The sequence below is a fragment of the Epinephelus lanceolatus genome, chromosome 5, assembly GCF_041903045.1.
Source record: "Epinephelus lanceolatus isolate andai-2023 chromosome 5, ASM4190304v1, whole genome shotgun sequence".
In the NCBI taxonomy this organism is placed as follows: domain Eukaryota; kingdom Metazoa; phylum Chordata; class Actinopteri; order Perciformes; family Serranidae; genus Epinephelus; species Epinephelus lanceolatus.
In genome coordinates, this window is record NC_135738.1 from 33,999,403 (window position 1) to 34,017,734 (window position 18,332).

The 18,332-nt window shown below is 42.5% G+C and overlaps 1 protein-coding gene across 1 annotated transcript in view; it reads right to left on the reverse strand.

The window, feature by feature from the left end:
• Window positions 1-18,332, reverse strand: part of cdh13 (cadherin 13, H-cadherin (heart)) — a 476,360-nt gene that overhangs the window by 302,244 nt on the left and 155,784 nt on the right. Inside the window, exon 3 of the mRNA XM_033635485.2 lies at window positions 14,110-14,321. Within this exon, the coding sequence (XP_033491376.1) occupies window positions 14,110-14,321 (212 nt within the window). The remainder of the gene's footprint in view (window positions 1-14,109; window positions 14,322-18,332) is intronic.

Sequence of the window (18,332 nt, forward strand, 5' to 3'; positions counted from 1 at the left end):
TCACGAGCCAATATTTCCTGCCACGATAACATTAGTTATGCCAATAAATTCACCATGGAATGTTTCCACTCTGCGTTAGGGCAGAAACAAAGGGAGGTTTGGGCAAATGCAGAATTTAACTTTGACAGGAGCATAACACAGAGATTTCATTACCAAAACACAATTTCAAAGAGAAACCTGCTCCGTAGTACAATAATTGAAAAACAGGGAAGAGGCATCAAGGCAGCTCGACTACCTTGAGTACTCTCTCAGATTGGAGATTTAAAGCTCAGCAGTCCCAGTGCAGTCAGTGCTGTCAGCAGAGTCATTCCACAAGTCAAACCCCTGGCTTATTGAAACAAGCTTTTAAATATGCCATGAGTTAGTTACAGATTCTTTAGAAGCTGCTGCAGCTCTGAACTCGTGTTTGATGGGCCACTTGAGACGGTGCAGAGGCGTGAGGTGGGGGAGTGTGGGGGGGGGGCTACAGGAAATGGACAGAAAAAGGGACAATAGATTTTCTGATGATGTGAGTCCCAGAGCTCGAGGAGCTTCAGCAGATTAATTGATAGTGAAATAATGAGAACTTTTAACCACCTTGCCTCACTAGACGACTCTTCCTCTCTCATATCATTCTATAAGATTTAGGATGTCTTCCTCTCTGCCCGGCTCCTCCAACAATTTTTTTTTTTTAATCTTTGTTTCTCTCCCTTCCCTTTGCCTAATTTATGCACTTCGTGACTGTGTGTGCTCTGCAATTAACAGTTAAGTAAATCTACTTCAGGATAGATAGAGACATTAAAGCATTTGTCCACCAGAAAGATAAAATACTTAATCATCTTCCCCTGATGGGTAGCTTGATGGAATCTTAAGGCAGAAAGTTAAGGAAAGACAAAAAGTAAAACACAAAATGGTTTAAACTGTGGTAATAATGTGCTGTACTGTATGTTCCAACTGTCAATGCTTTTTGTTTGTCACACAGCAACATGTTGTCCCTCATCCTGAAGGACAACCTAGGTCTTATTTGATTGTTCTGGCAATCTTTTCTTGGTAATAATAACACTGAATCTTGTTTATAATCAGTCTGATTGTCTGCTTTCTTTGCTGTTATTGTAACTTATAGAAAAGATGGCAAATGGTTCTACAATAAGACATGAGACCTGAGATAAGAAACCACAGTTCTTCTTCAGTAAGTAACTACACATCTAAATGCTTGATTATTGATTAAATATATAAGAATTAGTTTTTAAGTTATGCTGAACTACACACTGTGACAAGACCAATAGGCTGTAGCCAGGAGCTCTGTTAGGCTGAATGTAGGCACAGAAGTGCATTGAGCTTAATGCTAACATCAGCACGCTAACACATTACAAGTGTTAACATAATGATGTTAAGCTGTTGAAATGTTTACCATTTAGCATATCAAAATTCTAGCATTTACTAATTAGCCCTGAAGCAAAGTGCTGCTCAGAATGCTGGGAATGTTTCTTTTTGCAGGTATTTGGTCGTAAAACAAAGCATTGGACAAAATGTTGACCTCATAGACACTAAATGTAAATTTAAAGGATCACCACAGTTATTAGAATTCGTCCTGAGGGGAACGTGGATGTGTGCAGTGGCGTCACCAAGCATTTTTTCCGGGGCTTCAGCCCGAGATGTTTTGACTCTAGCCCCGAACATATTTTCAGTGATTCACACCTATTAGGTGTGGGGGGGGGGGGGGTGCCCACGCAGGACAGGCAAACCAGGCAATTGCTTGGTATCTGACGGCCACTCACATTAGGCACATTTGCAATGACAACCATCTTAAACTTCCCAGTGCAACAGCACCTCCGCAGCTCTGAATCCTCCTTAGTAGGGGCCCCACACCTTCTAGGTTCTAACGTTAGCTTGAATGTGACGCGCGCGAGGTAGCAGGCTACTCTGTATTACAAATGTATTTTTTGTGCATACTGGTGACCAGCACCAAGTCCCCGCGTTCTACTTAGTCTTGTACACATACAACTGTCCGTTTCGTTTTTGTCATGTATCTCCCACTCCAAACTGACCACAAACACACCATCTAAATGTGAAGCGGATTTTCTCTTCTGTGCTTTGGAGGCTCTATCTCCGCAACGGATTGGTCGATTTCAGTGATTGACACCTTGTTTGAGTCGTTAGAGCCAATAGAATGAGGCTATACCCACCAAAACAAGACTGACAGCACTGTAAGCCAATCAGAGTCAGCAGAATGCCGTTGTGGGGCCGGAACCTAAAGCCCATCATGTTCGCCCGGATTCATTTGAACACAACACGTCTACCAGGAATGTTTACCGGCAGAATTACAGTTTCACAGCAAAACAACAACGGTAAGAGAAATATTACAACTATGGCTCGGCGAAATGATTTCTGTTGTTGTTGTTGTTCTTTGGCCTCTATCTTTCTGAAGCTTTGCTGTAGCGTGCTTTGGCGAAACAGCAGAGTCTCTGCTTTCATTTGAGATGAATGGCATGTTTTGCATAACGTGGCGTCGAGGTAGAGCTCGAAATACAGTACAGGCCAAAAGTTTGGACACACCTTCTCATTCAATGCGTTTTCTTTATTTTCATGACTATTTACATTGTAGATTCTCACTGAAGGCATCAAAACTTTGAATGAACACATGTGGAGTTATGTACTTAACAAAAAAAGGTGAAATAACTGAAAACATGTTTTATATTCTAGTTTCTTCAAAATAGCCACCCTTTGCTCTGATTACTGCTTTGCACACTCTTGGCATTCTCTCCATGAGCTTCAAGAGGTAGTCACCTGAAATGGTTTTCCAACAGTCTTGAAGGAGTTCCCAGAGGTGTTTAGCACTTGTTGGCCCCTTTGCCTTCACTCTGCGGTCCAGCTCACCCCAAACCATCTCGATTCAGGTCCGGTGACTGTGGAGGCCAGGTCATCTGCCGCAACACTCCATCACTCTCCTTCTTGGTCAAATAGCCCTTACACAGCCTGGAAGTGTGTTTGGGGTCATTGTCCTGTTGAAAAATAAATGATGGTCCAACTAAACGCAAACCGGATGGGATGGCATGTCGCTGCAGGATGCTGTGGTAGCCATGCTGGTTCAGTGTGCCTTCAATTTTGAATAAATCCCCAACAGTGTCACCAGCAAAACACCCCCACACCATCACACCTCCTCCTCCATGCTTCACAGTGGGAACCAGGCATGTGGAATCCATCCGTTCACCTTTTCTGCGTCTCACAAAGACACGGCGGTTGGAACCAAAGATCTCAAATTTGGACTCATCAGACCAAAGCACAGATTTCCACTGGTCTAATGTCCATTCCTTGTGTTTCTTGGCCCAAACAAATCTCTTCTGCTTGTTGCCTCTCCTTAGCAGTGGTTTCCTAGCAGCTATTTGACCGTGAAGGTCTGATTCGTGCAGTCTCCTCTTAACAGTTGTTCTAGAGATGGGTCTGCTGCTAGAACTTGCGATTTCTGAGGCTGGTGACTCGGATGAACTTATCCTCAGAAGCAGAGGTGACTCTTGGTCTTCCTTTCCTGGGTCAGTCCTCATGTGTGCCAGTTTCGTTGTAGCGCTTGATGGTTTTTGCGACTCCACTTGGGGACACATTTAAAGTTTTTGCAATTTGCCGGACTGACTGACCTTCATTTCTTAAAGTAATGATGGCCACTCGTTTTTCTTTAGTTGGCTGATTGGTTCTTGCCATAATATGAATTTTAACAGTTGTCCAATAGGGCTGTCGGCTGTGTATTAACCTGACTTCTGCACAACACAACTGATGGTCCCAACCCCATTGATAAAGCAAGAAATTCCACTAATTAACCCTGATAAGGCACACCTGTGAAGTGGAAACCATTTCAGGTGACTACCTCTTGAAGCTCATCGAGAGAATGCCAAGAGTGTGCAAAGCAGTAATCAGAGCAAAGGGTGGCTATTTTGAAGAAACTAGAATATAAAACATGTTTTCAGTTATTTCACCTTTTTTTGTTAAGTACATAACTCCACATGTGTTCATTCATAGTTTTGATGCCTTCAGTGAGAATCTACAATGTAAATAGTCATGAAAATAAAGAAAACGCATTGAATGAGAAGGTGTGTCCAAACTTTTGGCCTGTACTGTATGTCGAGTGGGTCGGCACAGCGTGTTTTGCATAACGTTGCGTCGAGGTAGAGCCCGAAATATGCCGAGTGGGTCGGCACATCAGTGCTGTATGGTGTTTGATTTGTTGTTGTTTATTTAGTTGTTGTTTGAGCTATGTTTGGGGCATGTAAAATGGGTTTATACCACCTTGTAGCCCAGGTTCTGCTGTTTAATTTGATATGCAACATCACCATTTTTCTCGTGATTAGTGCATTGTTTTACTCTGTGTTTGCAAAGTCGTTCTCAATGTCCTCCAATTGGGGGACTTTAGGGTTTTTAACCAACAATTTGGGCAGTCCAATAGAAGACGAGTGCTCATTCTTTGACAAAATTCTTTGTCAAAATACATTAAAATCAAGTTTTTAAAAAGGGAATTATTCAAAATTTTCCTGGACTAAATTTGATGGCATTCTGATAGATAAGAGACGGTAGCCCAGAGACACAGGAAATTTCAACCTCGTGATAGCACATAAGGAGAAGTTAAGGGCACTGTCAAAGTCATGAAGACCATGAATGTACGTACTGAATTTCATGGAAATTTATCTAACAATTGAAAAGATATCTGCACCCAAGAGGTGGACAGACCTAGAGCTATACCTATCGCATAGCAAAAAGAAAGAAAGAAAAAGTTGTAACTCCTATTCTTGTACTAACAAGAAAAGACTCTCCTCTAAAATACAACCACATGTCATTTTTACAAGCAGAAAATTTGACTTATATTTATGCCATTTTTATAGGCGACCACCTATAGTGGCCATCATTGCAGGAGCAAAGGGGGAAGTCAAGCAACCTCTGCAACAAGGTCTACTCAGGATGGGAGGGAGGGGACCATTGGACTTTCATCCAGGAGAGCAGAGTTCATGTCCCGTGTGAAACCAAAAGTCAATAAAGAATTATTTTAACAATGTAATGTAGTATGTCATTGTATGTTACATGATGTATGTGCACGTGAGGAAGCTCTATAGAAAGACTTGCCAGTAAAGGTGGGTTTTTAGTTGATGCTTAAACAGTCCAGAGATTCAGCAAATCTAATACACTGGGGAAGATTGTTCCAGAGTGTTGGGGCTAAAAGAGCAAATGCATGATCACCTTTTGTTTTGTAGTTGGAGTGGGGGATGGATAAAAGGCTGATGTTTAAGGACTGAAGTGTTCAAGAAGTACAATAAGGAACAAGGACATCAGAGATTTAACTGGGGGCAAGGTTGCGCAGTGCCTTATATGTAATCAACAAGATCTTGTAATTTATTCTGAATTTTACAGAGAGCCAGTGGAGGGCTGCAAGAACAGGTGTAATGTGGGACTGACAGCTCGTTCTAGTTAATAGCCTGGCAGCTGCATTTTGAACCAACTATAGAAGATTTAGAGCAGCTTTACTGAGGCACGAGTAAAGGGAGTTGCAATAATCTAGACATGAGAAAATGAAAGTGTGAATTCAAGAGCTCTCGAAGACAACATACATCTGATTTTTGCGATATTTCTAAGCTGAAGGAAAAAGGACTGCACAAACTTAACAACATGATAGTCAAAAGTCATACGGGTCAAAGATGGTACCAAGATTCTTAGCAATAGATTTGATATTTGGGTGAAGTGACCAACAAATTGACCACCTGCAGTGGTAAAGTGACTGGGATCAATTAAAAGAATTTCTGTTTTGTTAGGGTTCAAGTTGAGGAAGACAAAAGAGATCCATTCTTAAGTGACAGCTAAGACATCATAGAGAGACAGTTGATTCAGGTTATTGGGTTTAGCAGAGAAATAGATCTGTGTATAATTGGCACAACAGTGATATGACACGCTTTGAAAGTAGCCGAACAAATGACCCAGAGGAAGCACGTACAATGAGAAGAGGATTGGTCCAAGGACTAACTCCACAAGAGGAGCTGAGGAGGATACATGATTGTTGATACAAACATTGAAATATCTATTTACGAGATAAGAATGAAACCAGTTTAATGCAGAACCTGAAATGCCAACGCAATTATGCAACCTATCTAGTTAAATGGCAGCGGTGTCAGAGAAGATAGTTGAATAAACAGAATAAGGACAGAATATTCACCTTTGTCTGCATGCATCAGAATTGTGTTGGTCACTCTCTGTAATGCAGTCTGAGGACAGTGCTTATGTCGAAAGCTGGACTGAAATTTATCAAAGATTTGATGACCCTCAGCCAACTTCAGGTGTTGGTCCTTAACAATTTTTCAAGGGTTTTTGATAAAAAGGGTAGTTTAGAGATGAGTCTATATTTCTCTAGCTGTGCTGGGTTGAGAGAGGGCTTTTTGAGAAGTGGCTGAACCCTGGCAGTTTTGAAATTGTCAGATACAGACCCAGATGTGAGAGAGAAGTTAATGATAGAGCGCATGCTGGGACCTAAGACAGGAAGGATGGATTTTTAAATTTTTTTGAGGGCTGTATCACAGGGACTAGAGGAGGGATGCATATTAGCTACAGTGTGAACGGGTCTGTAAGGAGTTCAGAGCAAATTCAGGCAATAAATTAGGACTGCTGAATGGAGCGGGGGATAAAACAGGCAGCTGAAAGTTTGACTTCAGTCCATCAATCTTGCCAACAAAAGAAAGATAATTTTTTTCACAGTCATCGAACGATGCAGAAATGGCAGGAGGAAAGGGATTTACGAGTGTGTTAACAGTGCTAAACAGAAACCTTGGGTCATGCTTTTTACTATTAATCAAGCCAGAGAAGTAGGCAGCTCGTGCATCTTTAATAATCATGTTCAGTTAAAGCAATAGCTCCTTCACATGGAGATAGTGGACTTTTTTCCACCTATGTTCGGTCTGCCTAAATTCCCTTCTTTGTTGTCTGGTGTAGTCAGTGATCCAAGGGGCTTTGTTAATAACTGGGACAGCCCTGAAAGTGAAGCCAATTAACCAAGCCAATTGAGCCAATTAACTTGGTTGTTAATTTCAGTTAGGGGAGGAAGGGAATTGGCCAAACTAGGAAAGTAGCTGGAAAATGTATGCAGACTGTTCATAAAAGAATGAGAGTTGATAACACGTTTCTGGGTTATTGTGAAAGGCACTAAGGGACATCAACAATGATATTTGGGGTCAGACACGAAATCAGCTGCATTGGGATTGTTGATATGAATGTGAAAGTCACCAGCTATAATGGCTCTTTCAAACTGAAGCACCAGAGTTATCAGTAACTCTGAGAATTCATAACATAGCATACTGGGGTATGACACATAATTTTAAAGGTTACAATTTCAAAACAGTTAAAAGAGCCAAAACTGCAACACCCCGACCTGTTAGCCTAGTTACATTCAGAAAATTATAACTGGGTGGGCAGAGCTCCACCAGAGGGCAGCATTCCCCAGGTTGGAGCCAAGTCTCAAGGTTTTGGTTTGTAATTAGATTACTAAGAATAAAAGATTTATTCAACACGGACTGGGCATGTGTCTTATAAGGGGCTTAGCTGTACTAGAATTACTACAACAGACTGTAATCAAATTTTATTGACCTAGCAGTCTAAGACACATAATGCTTACGGTAGCGAAAATTCAGTCTGGGCATAATCTTAACAGGAATATTGTATGAGCCCAGGGATGCACCGTGTGGCAGACACACTACAGGAGGTAGAGTTCTAACAGGAGTGCAAAGCCAGGTCAGTGTTGGTAGATAAGAGGCGTGAGCCTCCTAGAGAAGGATGGGGGCCATCTGGTTTAAAGAGCTGTGGCCTATTTAAAAAGGCAGCAAAACTGTCCACAAAAGGGATAACTCTGTTCCTGCAGTAACCCTTTAACCAGATATGGAGCTGGCAAAGGCGACTGAAATTTACATCACCAAAATGAGGGGGAGGGGGGATGGGGCCGGAAATAATTACCTGCCTCCCGGTGTCTAACAGACCGTCCACGAGGCACACAAAATCCTTTTTGAGGATGTCCAACTGTTGGTTGTTAATGTCATTCATGCCAGCATGGATAACGACTGCAGAGGCAGAGTTGTATTTTTGAATCAAATGTAATGGCGGATGTAATGTCCTTAATGCAGGCACCACAGTAGGAGAAAAATCAGCCAATTCTTACCGCTACATTTCGGACCATGGATAACAAGCACCTAGGGTGGGCACCGCGCCCAGATGTGTATGTCTGACCACCTGGGTAGCTGGACAGGCAGCAGGTGAGGTGCGTGCCATGGAGAAGACAAAGGACAGGCTGCCCAGGAGAGCAGCAGCCCCAGCGTCCAGGGAGGCAACAGTAGCAGCAGCGGATTCGGTAGAGCACAGACCTCCTGCAGGGGGAGAAGAGAGACAGTCCAAACCAGTGATGGCAGGGCGGTCCCGATGGGTAGCGGTCCAGCGTTGGATGCCAAGAGTCAAGTTGACTAATGGCGGCGGTGGGTTCAGACCTTGGTTTGTGGTGGCAGCAAAGGAGCGACTGGCTTGGGAGTGGAGGCCTGGGCAGAGGATGGATGGTCGCCCAACTGTGGCTTCACTGAAATGTATTGCTTAGCTGAAGGACATCAAATGAGTGTGGTCAGAGAGAGCATGTAGCACGTCATTTGCTACTCTTGACTAGGACCCACAACTCTGAGTTACAGGGAGTGGAGCAGGCTTGGGACTTGTGTTTAGTCCAAAGAATGGCCCACATATGTTCACTCAAAGCCAGGATGTCAGTTGAAAGGATCGGCTCCCCTCTGATCAATGCAGAACCAGTTCAAGGGTGGTATCATTGTACATGACAGAGACTGAGCACCCAGTGGACGGGCTGGTGTCTCTGTTACCGTGGCGGGAGGATACCCGCGCAGTAAGATGTTTAGCTTGGGCAATAGCAACGGTGGAAAACCTCAGGGTTAGCTCATCCTTGTCCTTTAGATCCTGCTTCGGACATCTGATGTCAGCTTGCAGCAGTGAGCATGCTGGCTGACAATGTCCACACACAGCCATGATGAAAAGTTAGCTGTTTCAGGCCAAATCCCTAGCAAAGGTGGCTGGCTAGCCTAGCAACCAGGCTAAAAACTAACCAGGTTAACCTAGTGACAGTGGAGGCAGTCCAGAGAAAAAAAAAGGCTTGCAGTTCAAAAAGTGCCATCCAGTGGTATTGATCTATCAGGTGCTGTCTACAAATGTCCTGTCTTGTTCAATCAAAAATCAGAAACTCAAAGGAAATAATGTCATGTAAGATACTTCACGTTACATTACTTTAGTAACAAACATACTTATTTTAGGTCAAACCGTGATCTTTTTTCTAAATCTAACAAAGTACTTTTGGTGCAACTGCAACCATTTCACAACATTAACCACATGTTTCAAACTGCAACCATTAACGGTCACATACAAGGTACAGTATTCTGTTGTCCACCAGTAGGGCTGCTAATTTATGGAAAGGCTCCTGTGGGTCATATTAGAGAGTTTGAACATACATGCCATGTGAAAGTGATCCATGGACACACACACATTTGCACAAAGGAAAGACTATGCATGCACATTTGTCACTAGGAACTTCGCCTCCCAAACATAACTTGCCAAAAGACTAATTCACTTATATCCTCAATGACTTGCCAAGGTAACACCCATGGACTAGCTAACCAAATAAACTATGGTGAGAGGCAAACAAATGAGAGCCACTTCATGCCGAAAGGGATGGAGACATTCATTAAGCTCTGGGCTGGAGGAATTGTAGCAGCAGGACTCTGAGCACTGCAGCAGGAAGACAGATGATCTCTGAGAGAATGAAGGGAACACCAACTGTACCTGCAGCCCCTGGAAATGTTTCCTAATCAACTTAGTGTATTTGGACTAAACTGAGGGGGAATTGACGTATATAGAGGATATGAATGAGGGACAATGATGCTTACTCATAGTTTTATATGGCAGTCAATTTGCTGGCTACGGAAACAAATGTCTGTAGATTGCACAAACAAAAGGACACATTTGCAGAGAAACAAAGCTCAGGGTTGGGGTGCAGGCTTACTGGCCAAATTTCCATATAATTGGAACAGGCCAGCATAATCCTTCATGTGTCAAACCCGGGTGCAAAAGCATTACAGCTGTTTATGTTGCCCTGTAGGAAAGTGTTTTTTTTTTCGTCCTCCTTCCATGTGACCTTGTGCATGAATAATGATTAAAAACACAAGAAATGTTTCCACATTTGGGTATTCATCAAAGTTTATGTGGTTCCAGTTATTCTTAAATTCAAGAAAGTATTGCACCACACTGAATCAGAGCATGTGTAAAGCATATGAGCAACCCACAGTGAAACGCTTTACAAGTCTTTCACTTTTGGTGGGACATTCCAAAGTCTTTAGAGCCTTTTCAAGGGCTAAACATTTTGAAGTGAGGGCAATCTGGATCAATAACCTAGACTGTCTATCAATGGACATTAACTCCATCAGCCTGCCGACAGATTTAGTGCTGGGCTCAGTTGTTGCTGCCATCTGCAACAGCACTAGAAGCTGACATATCTCTAGTGATGGCAATGATATGCTTATAGGTTTGGCAGAGCACAGCAGCAGCTGTTCTCCTGGCCTCCTCAAGCAGCTTTCACATGTTCCTCTTTAGTAAATCAAAACCTTTTCTTTTAAATTCTTATAGAGCTCTTTTTGGTGATGTTGCATCAATCACCGTCTCTGAGCTCTCCCACTACGTCATCTTTTACTAAGGCTATAGTGCCTTGTTTTAAAATAGAAGGCAATTTTCTTTAAATTACACAGAGTACTACCTTAATACCGACGTAATTTAAGCTATTTTTTTTCTGTGTCCATGTGGTTTCAAAGATTATGGATGTGAGTGTTTCCAAAACTGCCTAATATGGCATCTCTGAGGTAGTGCAATTATGTTAATTGACGATAATTAAGGTTGCAGGAGCATGCCACACATTTATGAGTGATTAGAATTTATCAAAACATGCATGAAGACTGACAACAGATGCCTCTGAACATTTGATGAATTTGGCATCTAATGTTTTTAATTTTCAGTAACAACCACTAATGTATGAATGTTTTGTGAATTAAGCCTGGTGTCTAGGTTTACATCATCAAGCTAAACTAACCATCTTGTCTCAACATTTAAAGGAATAGTCTGACATGTTGAGAACTTAACTTCTTGCACAGATTGACACCACTCTCATGTCTGTATAGGAATTTTGGAGCAACTGTATGGGGGAATTTATATAGCTTGTGAAGTTTTTAGCCAATATGGGTGGGGTCAGGACACAGAGACTGAACATGGGCTTATAAGACTTTGCTGAATGCTTAAGGAGTCAGGCACATGAGCACAAATTGCTTACAGTCTTTAAATCTTATTTATCCTTCTGCCACAACACGGGCGTGAAAGTGGTGGTGTGTGTGTGTGTGTGTGTGTGTGTGTGTATGTGTTCTAAAGACTGGAGAGTAATCCTCATTACCGATGTGATAAACAAGAAATACAGCCCAAATAATAACTGAATTAGCAAAAAGGCTAAAGGAGCTAACTCACAGCCTAATTACTAAAACTTAAAGGGTCGGCCCATCTGCGTTATTTTCTGGATTTTTTTAAATTGAAACGCCCACTCAGCTGTTAGCAAAAAGCAGTGATGTAGTTTAAAGCAGCAATTGCTGATGATAATAATAATAATGACTGAAAGTGTTAGTTCTGATTTTTTGAAGTCGGTTTGTATGAGGTACTCACTCATAGGCAGCATGATATTTTCACTGCTTTACCTTGCTATTAAACAGCCCTTTCCAACAGGAAACTGAAGCTGTTATATTGCTCTTTTCAGAGGCACCAGACTCCATGAATTAAAAGGAGAAATTTTAACTGGCAGAAGAAGTGAGTTGTTGGTCTACCGCTGCCTCGATCAGTTAGTTTGTTTGTGTTACAGTTTGACTTTCAGATCCACACAGTGTACACAGCGCTGCATTGCCGTTTAAAGGGTCAAAGGAATATGGAATCTCGATAACTCAAAATTCTTAAAGAAGATTTGGCTCTGTCACAGGGAATCACAGGCCTGAGGGTTTATATGAAGCAACGTCATTATGCAGAAACCAACATTAGGTCACGTGGAAAAATGTTTTCAGGAGGGCTTGGGAAAAAAGCATTTCAATGCTAAAACATATGAATTTTGACCCAAATTTGATTGATCAGATTTAAATACATAAGGAACACTACTGGGAGCGACACAATGGTGTAACTAGCCCTAAAAAGAAATCAGAATTACCGCCTCACAGGTGTATGCCTTTGCGAACCTGTCAAGTTGTATTTACACTTTACACCCATGTCTGTGAAAACATGGAATCTTCACACACATCTTCAACCTGGCAGCACAGAAGATCTCTGCGATGAGCCCAGTTTCTAGGTGGGCACTCAAGATTAGTGTCACCAATTCAGCATTTGACAAAATATCTCTCCTCCTGCGCCTGAGTTATGACACTGAGTAATATCCAGAAAAGTACCTGAAGAACATAATGATGTCATAGTGAAGCTGACTTTTGACCTTGTGGATACAAAGTGTCACAAAGTGTTTATCCTATTATTATCCTACTATTTGTGTGAAATTTTGTCAGAATTAGCATAGGAATTCCTGAGTTATGGCCAAAACATATTTTATGAGATCACAGTGACCTTGACCTTTGACCAAGGTCACTGTGATCTCACAAAAACATATCTTGTGAGAGCACAGTGACCTTGACCTTTGACCATCAAAATCCATTCAGTTCTTTTTTGAGTCCTAGTGAACATTTGTGCCAAATTGGAAAAATATCCCTTGAGGCATTCTTGAGATATTGAATTCACAAGAATGGGACGGACAGACGGACATTCTGAAAACATAATGCCTCTGGCCACCACTGTCGATGGCACAGAGGTATAAAAATAATGCACCTGCCCTTTCACAAGGCTTTCTAGCCATAGCTTATATAAGCATAGTTAACCACCAGGTAACTGACAGGAACAGCCAATAAGGACTAAAACAAACATCACAATGGCATTACAGTCTCTACAACAGTTAACTCCTCTTTTTGTCATCAGTGCACACAGTGCTGTAGGTGATATTTACATGGGTGAGGTTCTTTCATAGCCACCGACTGAGGGGAGTGTCAGCTGCGACACAGGGGATTTCTGTTGACTGCCTGGGCTAAAGTTATTATAATGGTAATAATTAGCTCCTTAACGACTGCACTGTCGGAGTCTTCTCTACAGCAACCACCTGCAGCCTATTAGTTTAGCGCAAAGCATCAATACACGGAAAAAAATGGAGAGTCAAGCTTTGTCCAAGAAAAAAGAAACACCTACCAACTCTTCTAAAGGTCCCTGATTAAATATTTGTTTAATCTGCACAGAAACCAATGTGTTAAAATGACACATTATCACAAGCCAGACTGCCAAACTCTTGCTTGGCTCGGCACAGTAACTTCCCTGAGTTGGTTGTCACCATTAGTTTGCCAGACAAAGACTCCAAGAAGTTACTTTCCCTGGCTGAGGTATAGTGCAGCACACAACCCCCCGCAACACTGCAATGTGTCATGTTTACACTTTTTTGTGTACGGATTAAACAAACAAGATATAATGTGTTAATTAGTCAGTTTTAGATGTGCTGGTGGGCAGATTTTGTTACCTTTTGAGGGAGCCATGCTAGCTGTTTCCTTCGGTCCCCGGTGTTTGTGCTAAGCTAACTTGCTGCTGACTGTAGATTTGCAGTACAGGCATGAGAGTGCCACCAACCTTGTCATCTAAATCATCTCTTGTCATCTTGGCAAGAAAGCAAATAAGAATATTTCGCAAAATATCAAACTAAAAAGCAGGTCACGGAGCCTCTCATTTACCCAGGGGCATTGTTATTTAATCACCGCTACATTATGTCTGGTACACTACATTACTACATTACATACATACTACATTACGGTAACCTTTTCAGTCTTTAATGAAGCATAACCTTTTCAATTTTGATGAAGCATAAACAAAGACACTGATAACACACACACGCACACGCACATGCGCACATGCACACACACACACACACACACACACACACACACACAAGCAGCAGCAGCAGTCTACTGTACTAACCCTGAGAGCGTGCGGTGACTGGACCGGCAGTCCAGTGACTTCCACTTGTGCCGTGTCATCTGCACGTGCACTGAGCCCGTGGATAAACAGGACTGGCCGGCTGTACAGGACATCTCGCTGAGGAACCAGATTCAGATCTCCGTCCACGTGGAATCTGGGGTCCGACACCTCAAACTTCACATCTTCGTTCCCTGCACAGTCGTCAAACTCAACTGCAAGAAGCACACAGAAAAGGCAGGTGTTATACACTTCACTTGGAACAAATTACAGACAACAGATATGTCAAGAAAAATCAGCCAAATGAAAGACAGTCACCGAGGTATACACTGCACTGTAAAGAAGAGAACTTGAGCTGCCGCCAAGCGATACACAAAAAGAAGTAATTCTCAGATATAAACAGATGCCCTGAAGATAAACAGATACCCTGAGGAAAGAGGAGGATGTTCTAAAAGGCTATGTCAGCCAGGCTCCTATAAAAGTTACTGATCTCTATTCTCACAAGCCTGCTGTAATATTTATGACCCATTGCATGCTACGCATTGTAGACTTATTAATGTGTCTGACTTGGCTTTTGCAGGGGCTGTTGCATTTACTACAAAGAATGCAGTGGCAGCGAGTTGCAAGAAAAGATGAGGAGAAAGGATTTAAGGTAAAGGAGGAGAAAAGTGTCACCTTTGAGTTACGTGCATGTGATGCGTGCACATGTGAGTGTGCCTTGTCTGACTGAGGGAGATATCGCCGAGGACTCTACCAGGCTTTATCCCTTCTGATCATGTTCATCCCCTTTTTATCTCTCTTGCACACTCCCCTTGGTGTCGCAACATGATCCCCATGTCCTCCCCCACCCTCAGCCCTGACAATCCTCCCTTCCTTCATCCTTCACCTTCTCTTTACCTCGGCCTCCCATGACGCTTCCTGCTGTTGTGGATCGCGCTGGGAGGGGTACCAGAGGAAGTCTGCGTGCATAGATGTGTACACATGTTGTTGATCAGGAAAGCAGGTGCAACATGAATCACAGAGTACGGTATGACTCTCAGCGTGGGTCTGAAAGTGCAATGAAATGTCAAGCCTAAGACAAGTGTCTGCGTCAGACATATGGTGGCTTACACAAGTCTTTGTTTGAGATCAGGAATTCCCTGCATTTGTAAACACGACGTACAGGATTTTCCATATGACACAACATCAATATTAATGCAGCCACATGTCTCTGGACAGACGTGTTGTTTGTAACCAAAAACTGTTGAACTTTGGTCATCATAAAAAAAGGAAAAATCAAGATGGGAAAGTTTATGTTTCTACACACCACTGGAACAAGGACAGAGCTGTCAAGACAATGCCCTACATGACTCATCAATAATGGATGCCATGCTCTCAGCTTAGCATAACACAGAAACTTCTGTGGTAGCTCATGACCAGTGGAAGGAAACCTTTTACAAAAGATGTGGAAGTCTCTTATCCCTGTGCTCTGTTCACACTGGGAGGCAATCTTTCTGAGGATGGAATGGGTTCAGATTTGAGCCCATATTTATCAAGTTTATCAGAGAAGCCTGTGGATCAGTGGTGCCTCTCTGGAAATAAAGCACAGCTCACATCTCCAGTGCAAAGGCTGTGCTCTTTCTCTGCTCAACCAGCTCGTTAAAGTTGAAACCAACATTGCTGCATTGTAGTGGAGCTGTAGAATCCTTCCTAACTCACAATCTATTATAATCTGCACAAACAGTAAAAAAAAAAAAAAAAAATATCAATAATAGAAGGTGTCACACAAATTTGCATTGTCAATTGTGCACAATTTTTGTATCTAATTAAGTTGTAATTTTTAACATTGTTTTTAGGGCACAACTCATTTGAAAGTTCCATGTTCTTAAAAGATCCTGTATCATGAACATGCATTTCGATAGTGTTTTAAGTTTGTTATAAACTTGAGGGTGTAAAATAAAAGCTGTGAAAATGTGAAACTGCTTCCTTCTGTTATTACTCTAGCCTCCCTAAAATTAGATGGATAGTGGATAAAAAATTGTTGTCCAGATACAAAGGTGCATAACCACACCCCCAGTCAGGTGCATTATTGCGAGAAAAGAGCGAAACAGGAGAATGTAGCGATGTTGCTAAAAACTGGCCACAAAAAAATGTATTATTCCTGGCTGCAGTGCATCAAACGGATCACTGCACAGCCTTCCAACACAGAAAGATGTAGCAGACAAGGGGATGCAGGGCTCAACAATAAGGATTGCCCGATTGCCCGGGGCAAGTAAAACTCACGGTCGGGCATGTAAACTAACAACCCACTTGCCCGATCGGGCAAGTTGCTAAAAACAGTAAAAGTTAATAACTAATTGATAAAATAAATGTATTTTAAAACGTGCTCTTCTGCTCTGATGCAGCGGTCTCTCTGAAGTCACAGGCACAGCTGTGTAACAATGTCCTGCCCACAGCCCCCATTGATATTATTTTGCACGACGGACGCTTCATATAATAACATAACAATATACTATTTATGGTGTTATGTCATCATGTCATTTCTGTCTCTACATGGTCACGCGTTAACAATTCTCCTCTGCTCTCTGTATCGCACACGGCGGAGTTCCGCCACACACACAAGTGAGCACGCTAGAGCGGCTCAGGCCGCATTTTCCTGACCAAACCTGACCCCGAGCCCGGTGCAGTTTGTCAGCTGACAAAGTTATTGAAATGGACAGTGTGTAAATAACCACCAACAGACTGCTGTTACGCACAGACAGACACGCTGCTCGCACAGTAGCTCAGCATGGCACTCATGCTGAACTTGTGTTGCGTTCAGGTGTTGTCACGTAAATAACAACTTTCAACACTTAAATAGGTCATAGCACAAAACAGCAGCATGTCAAGTGACTTTTTACTTTATTATATTCAATAAAATTGTATGTTCCTAAATCTTGAGACACCTCATATGTAAGCTAGACAGACATTTCACCTGCTCATTACTGTGCACACATGTACTGTATGTACTTAGTCCTAAAGAGCCCTTCTGGTGCCAGTAGATACACAGAAACATCCCAGCAGGCTGCTTTGCAAGCATACAAAAAAGTTTCACGCATATGAAAATTATTTTTCATGCGTGTGCTTCACCTCCGCTGCTACAACTCCATCCTAGGGGAAACACTGCTGTGTGCGTTTTGTGCAACAGGTGGATGTGGTAGTCTACTGGTAGAGTAGAGAGAGAGCTAAGTAGTGTTGAAGTAGTAGACGTTACATGAGTTGTCCCATAAACGGGCATCATAACAGCACATTCCACCGGCCAATGGAAAGACACAAAGTACATAACTGATTTACATATTGATACAACAGCCCTTCCTGATAAAAAGTGAGGTTAGAAGACATCTGTAGGTGATTGTTTTTTTGCCATTCTGGCCATTCAGAAAGTCATACAATTTTGTTCACTGAAAAATACATTTTTACATTATTGTGTCTCCTCATTGTAGTGAGGAAAAACATATATTTGCAAGAATATTGTGATCAAATGTATTTTGTACTTCAAAATATAGACCTTGATGATACATTTTAAATGGGTTTTGTTATAAATATGGCTACTTTATTTTTTAATGGTGAGGTTGACATTTGCATGGAATTGCCCCCTTAGAGATAGGGTGAGGAGCTCGGACATCCGGAGGGAGCTCAGAGTAGAGCCGCTGCTCCTTAGCATCGAAAGGGGTCAGTTGAGGTGGCTCGGGCATCTGATCAGGATGCCTCCTGGGCGCCTCCCGCTGGAGGTGTTCCGGGCACGTGCCACTGGTAGGAGGCCCCGGGGCAGACCCAGAACACGATTACATATTTCATCTGGCCTGGGAACGCCTTGGGGTCCCCCAGGAGGAGCTGGAAAGTGTTGCCGGGGAGAGGGATGTCTGGAGTGCTTTGCTTGGCCTACTGCCCCCACGACCCGGCCCCGGATAAGCGGATGAAAATGGATGGATGGGCGGATGGCCTGTGAATTCACCACTACCAAGCAGCAGAGAGAAGACAATGTTATCTTGGAGCCTTAAGGTAGAAAGTTTCTCCTCCTCTGTGCCGCTGCATCACGTCCGCAGCTGTCTGAGTTGATTGAAAGTCAAAAGCGCTCACTCCACAAAAGCAAAATGTAGTTACCAATAGGGCTGCCACGATTAGTCGACTAATCGATGACTATTCGACTATTAAAATAATCGGTGACTATTTTAGTAGTCAACTAATCGGTTTGAGTCATTTTTCAT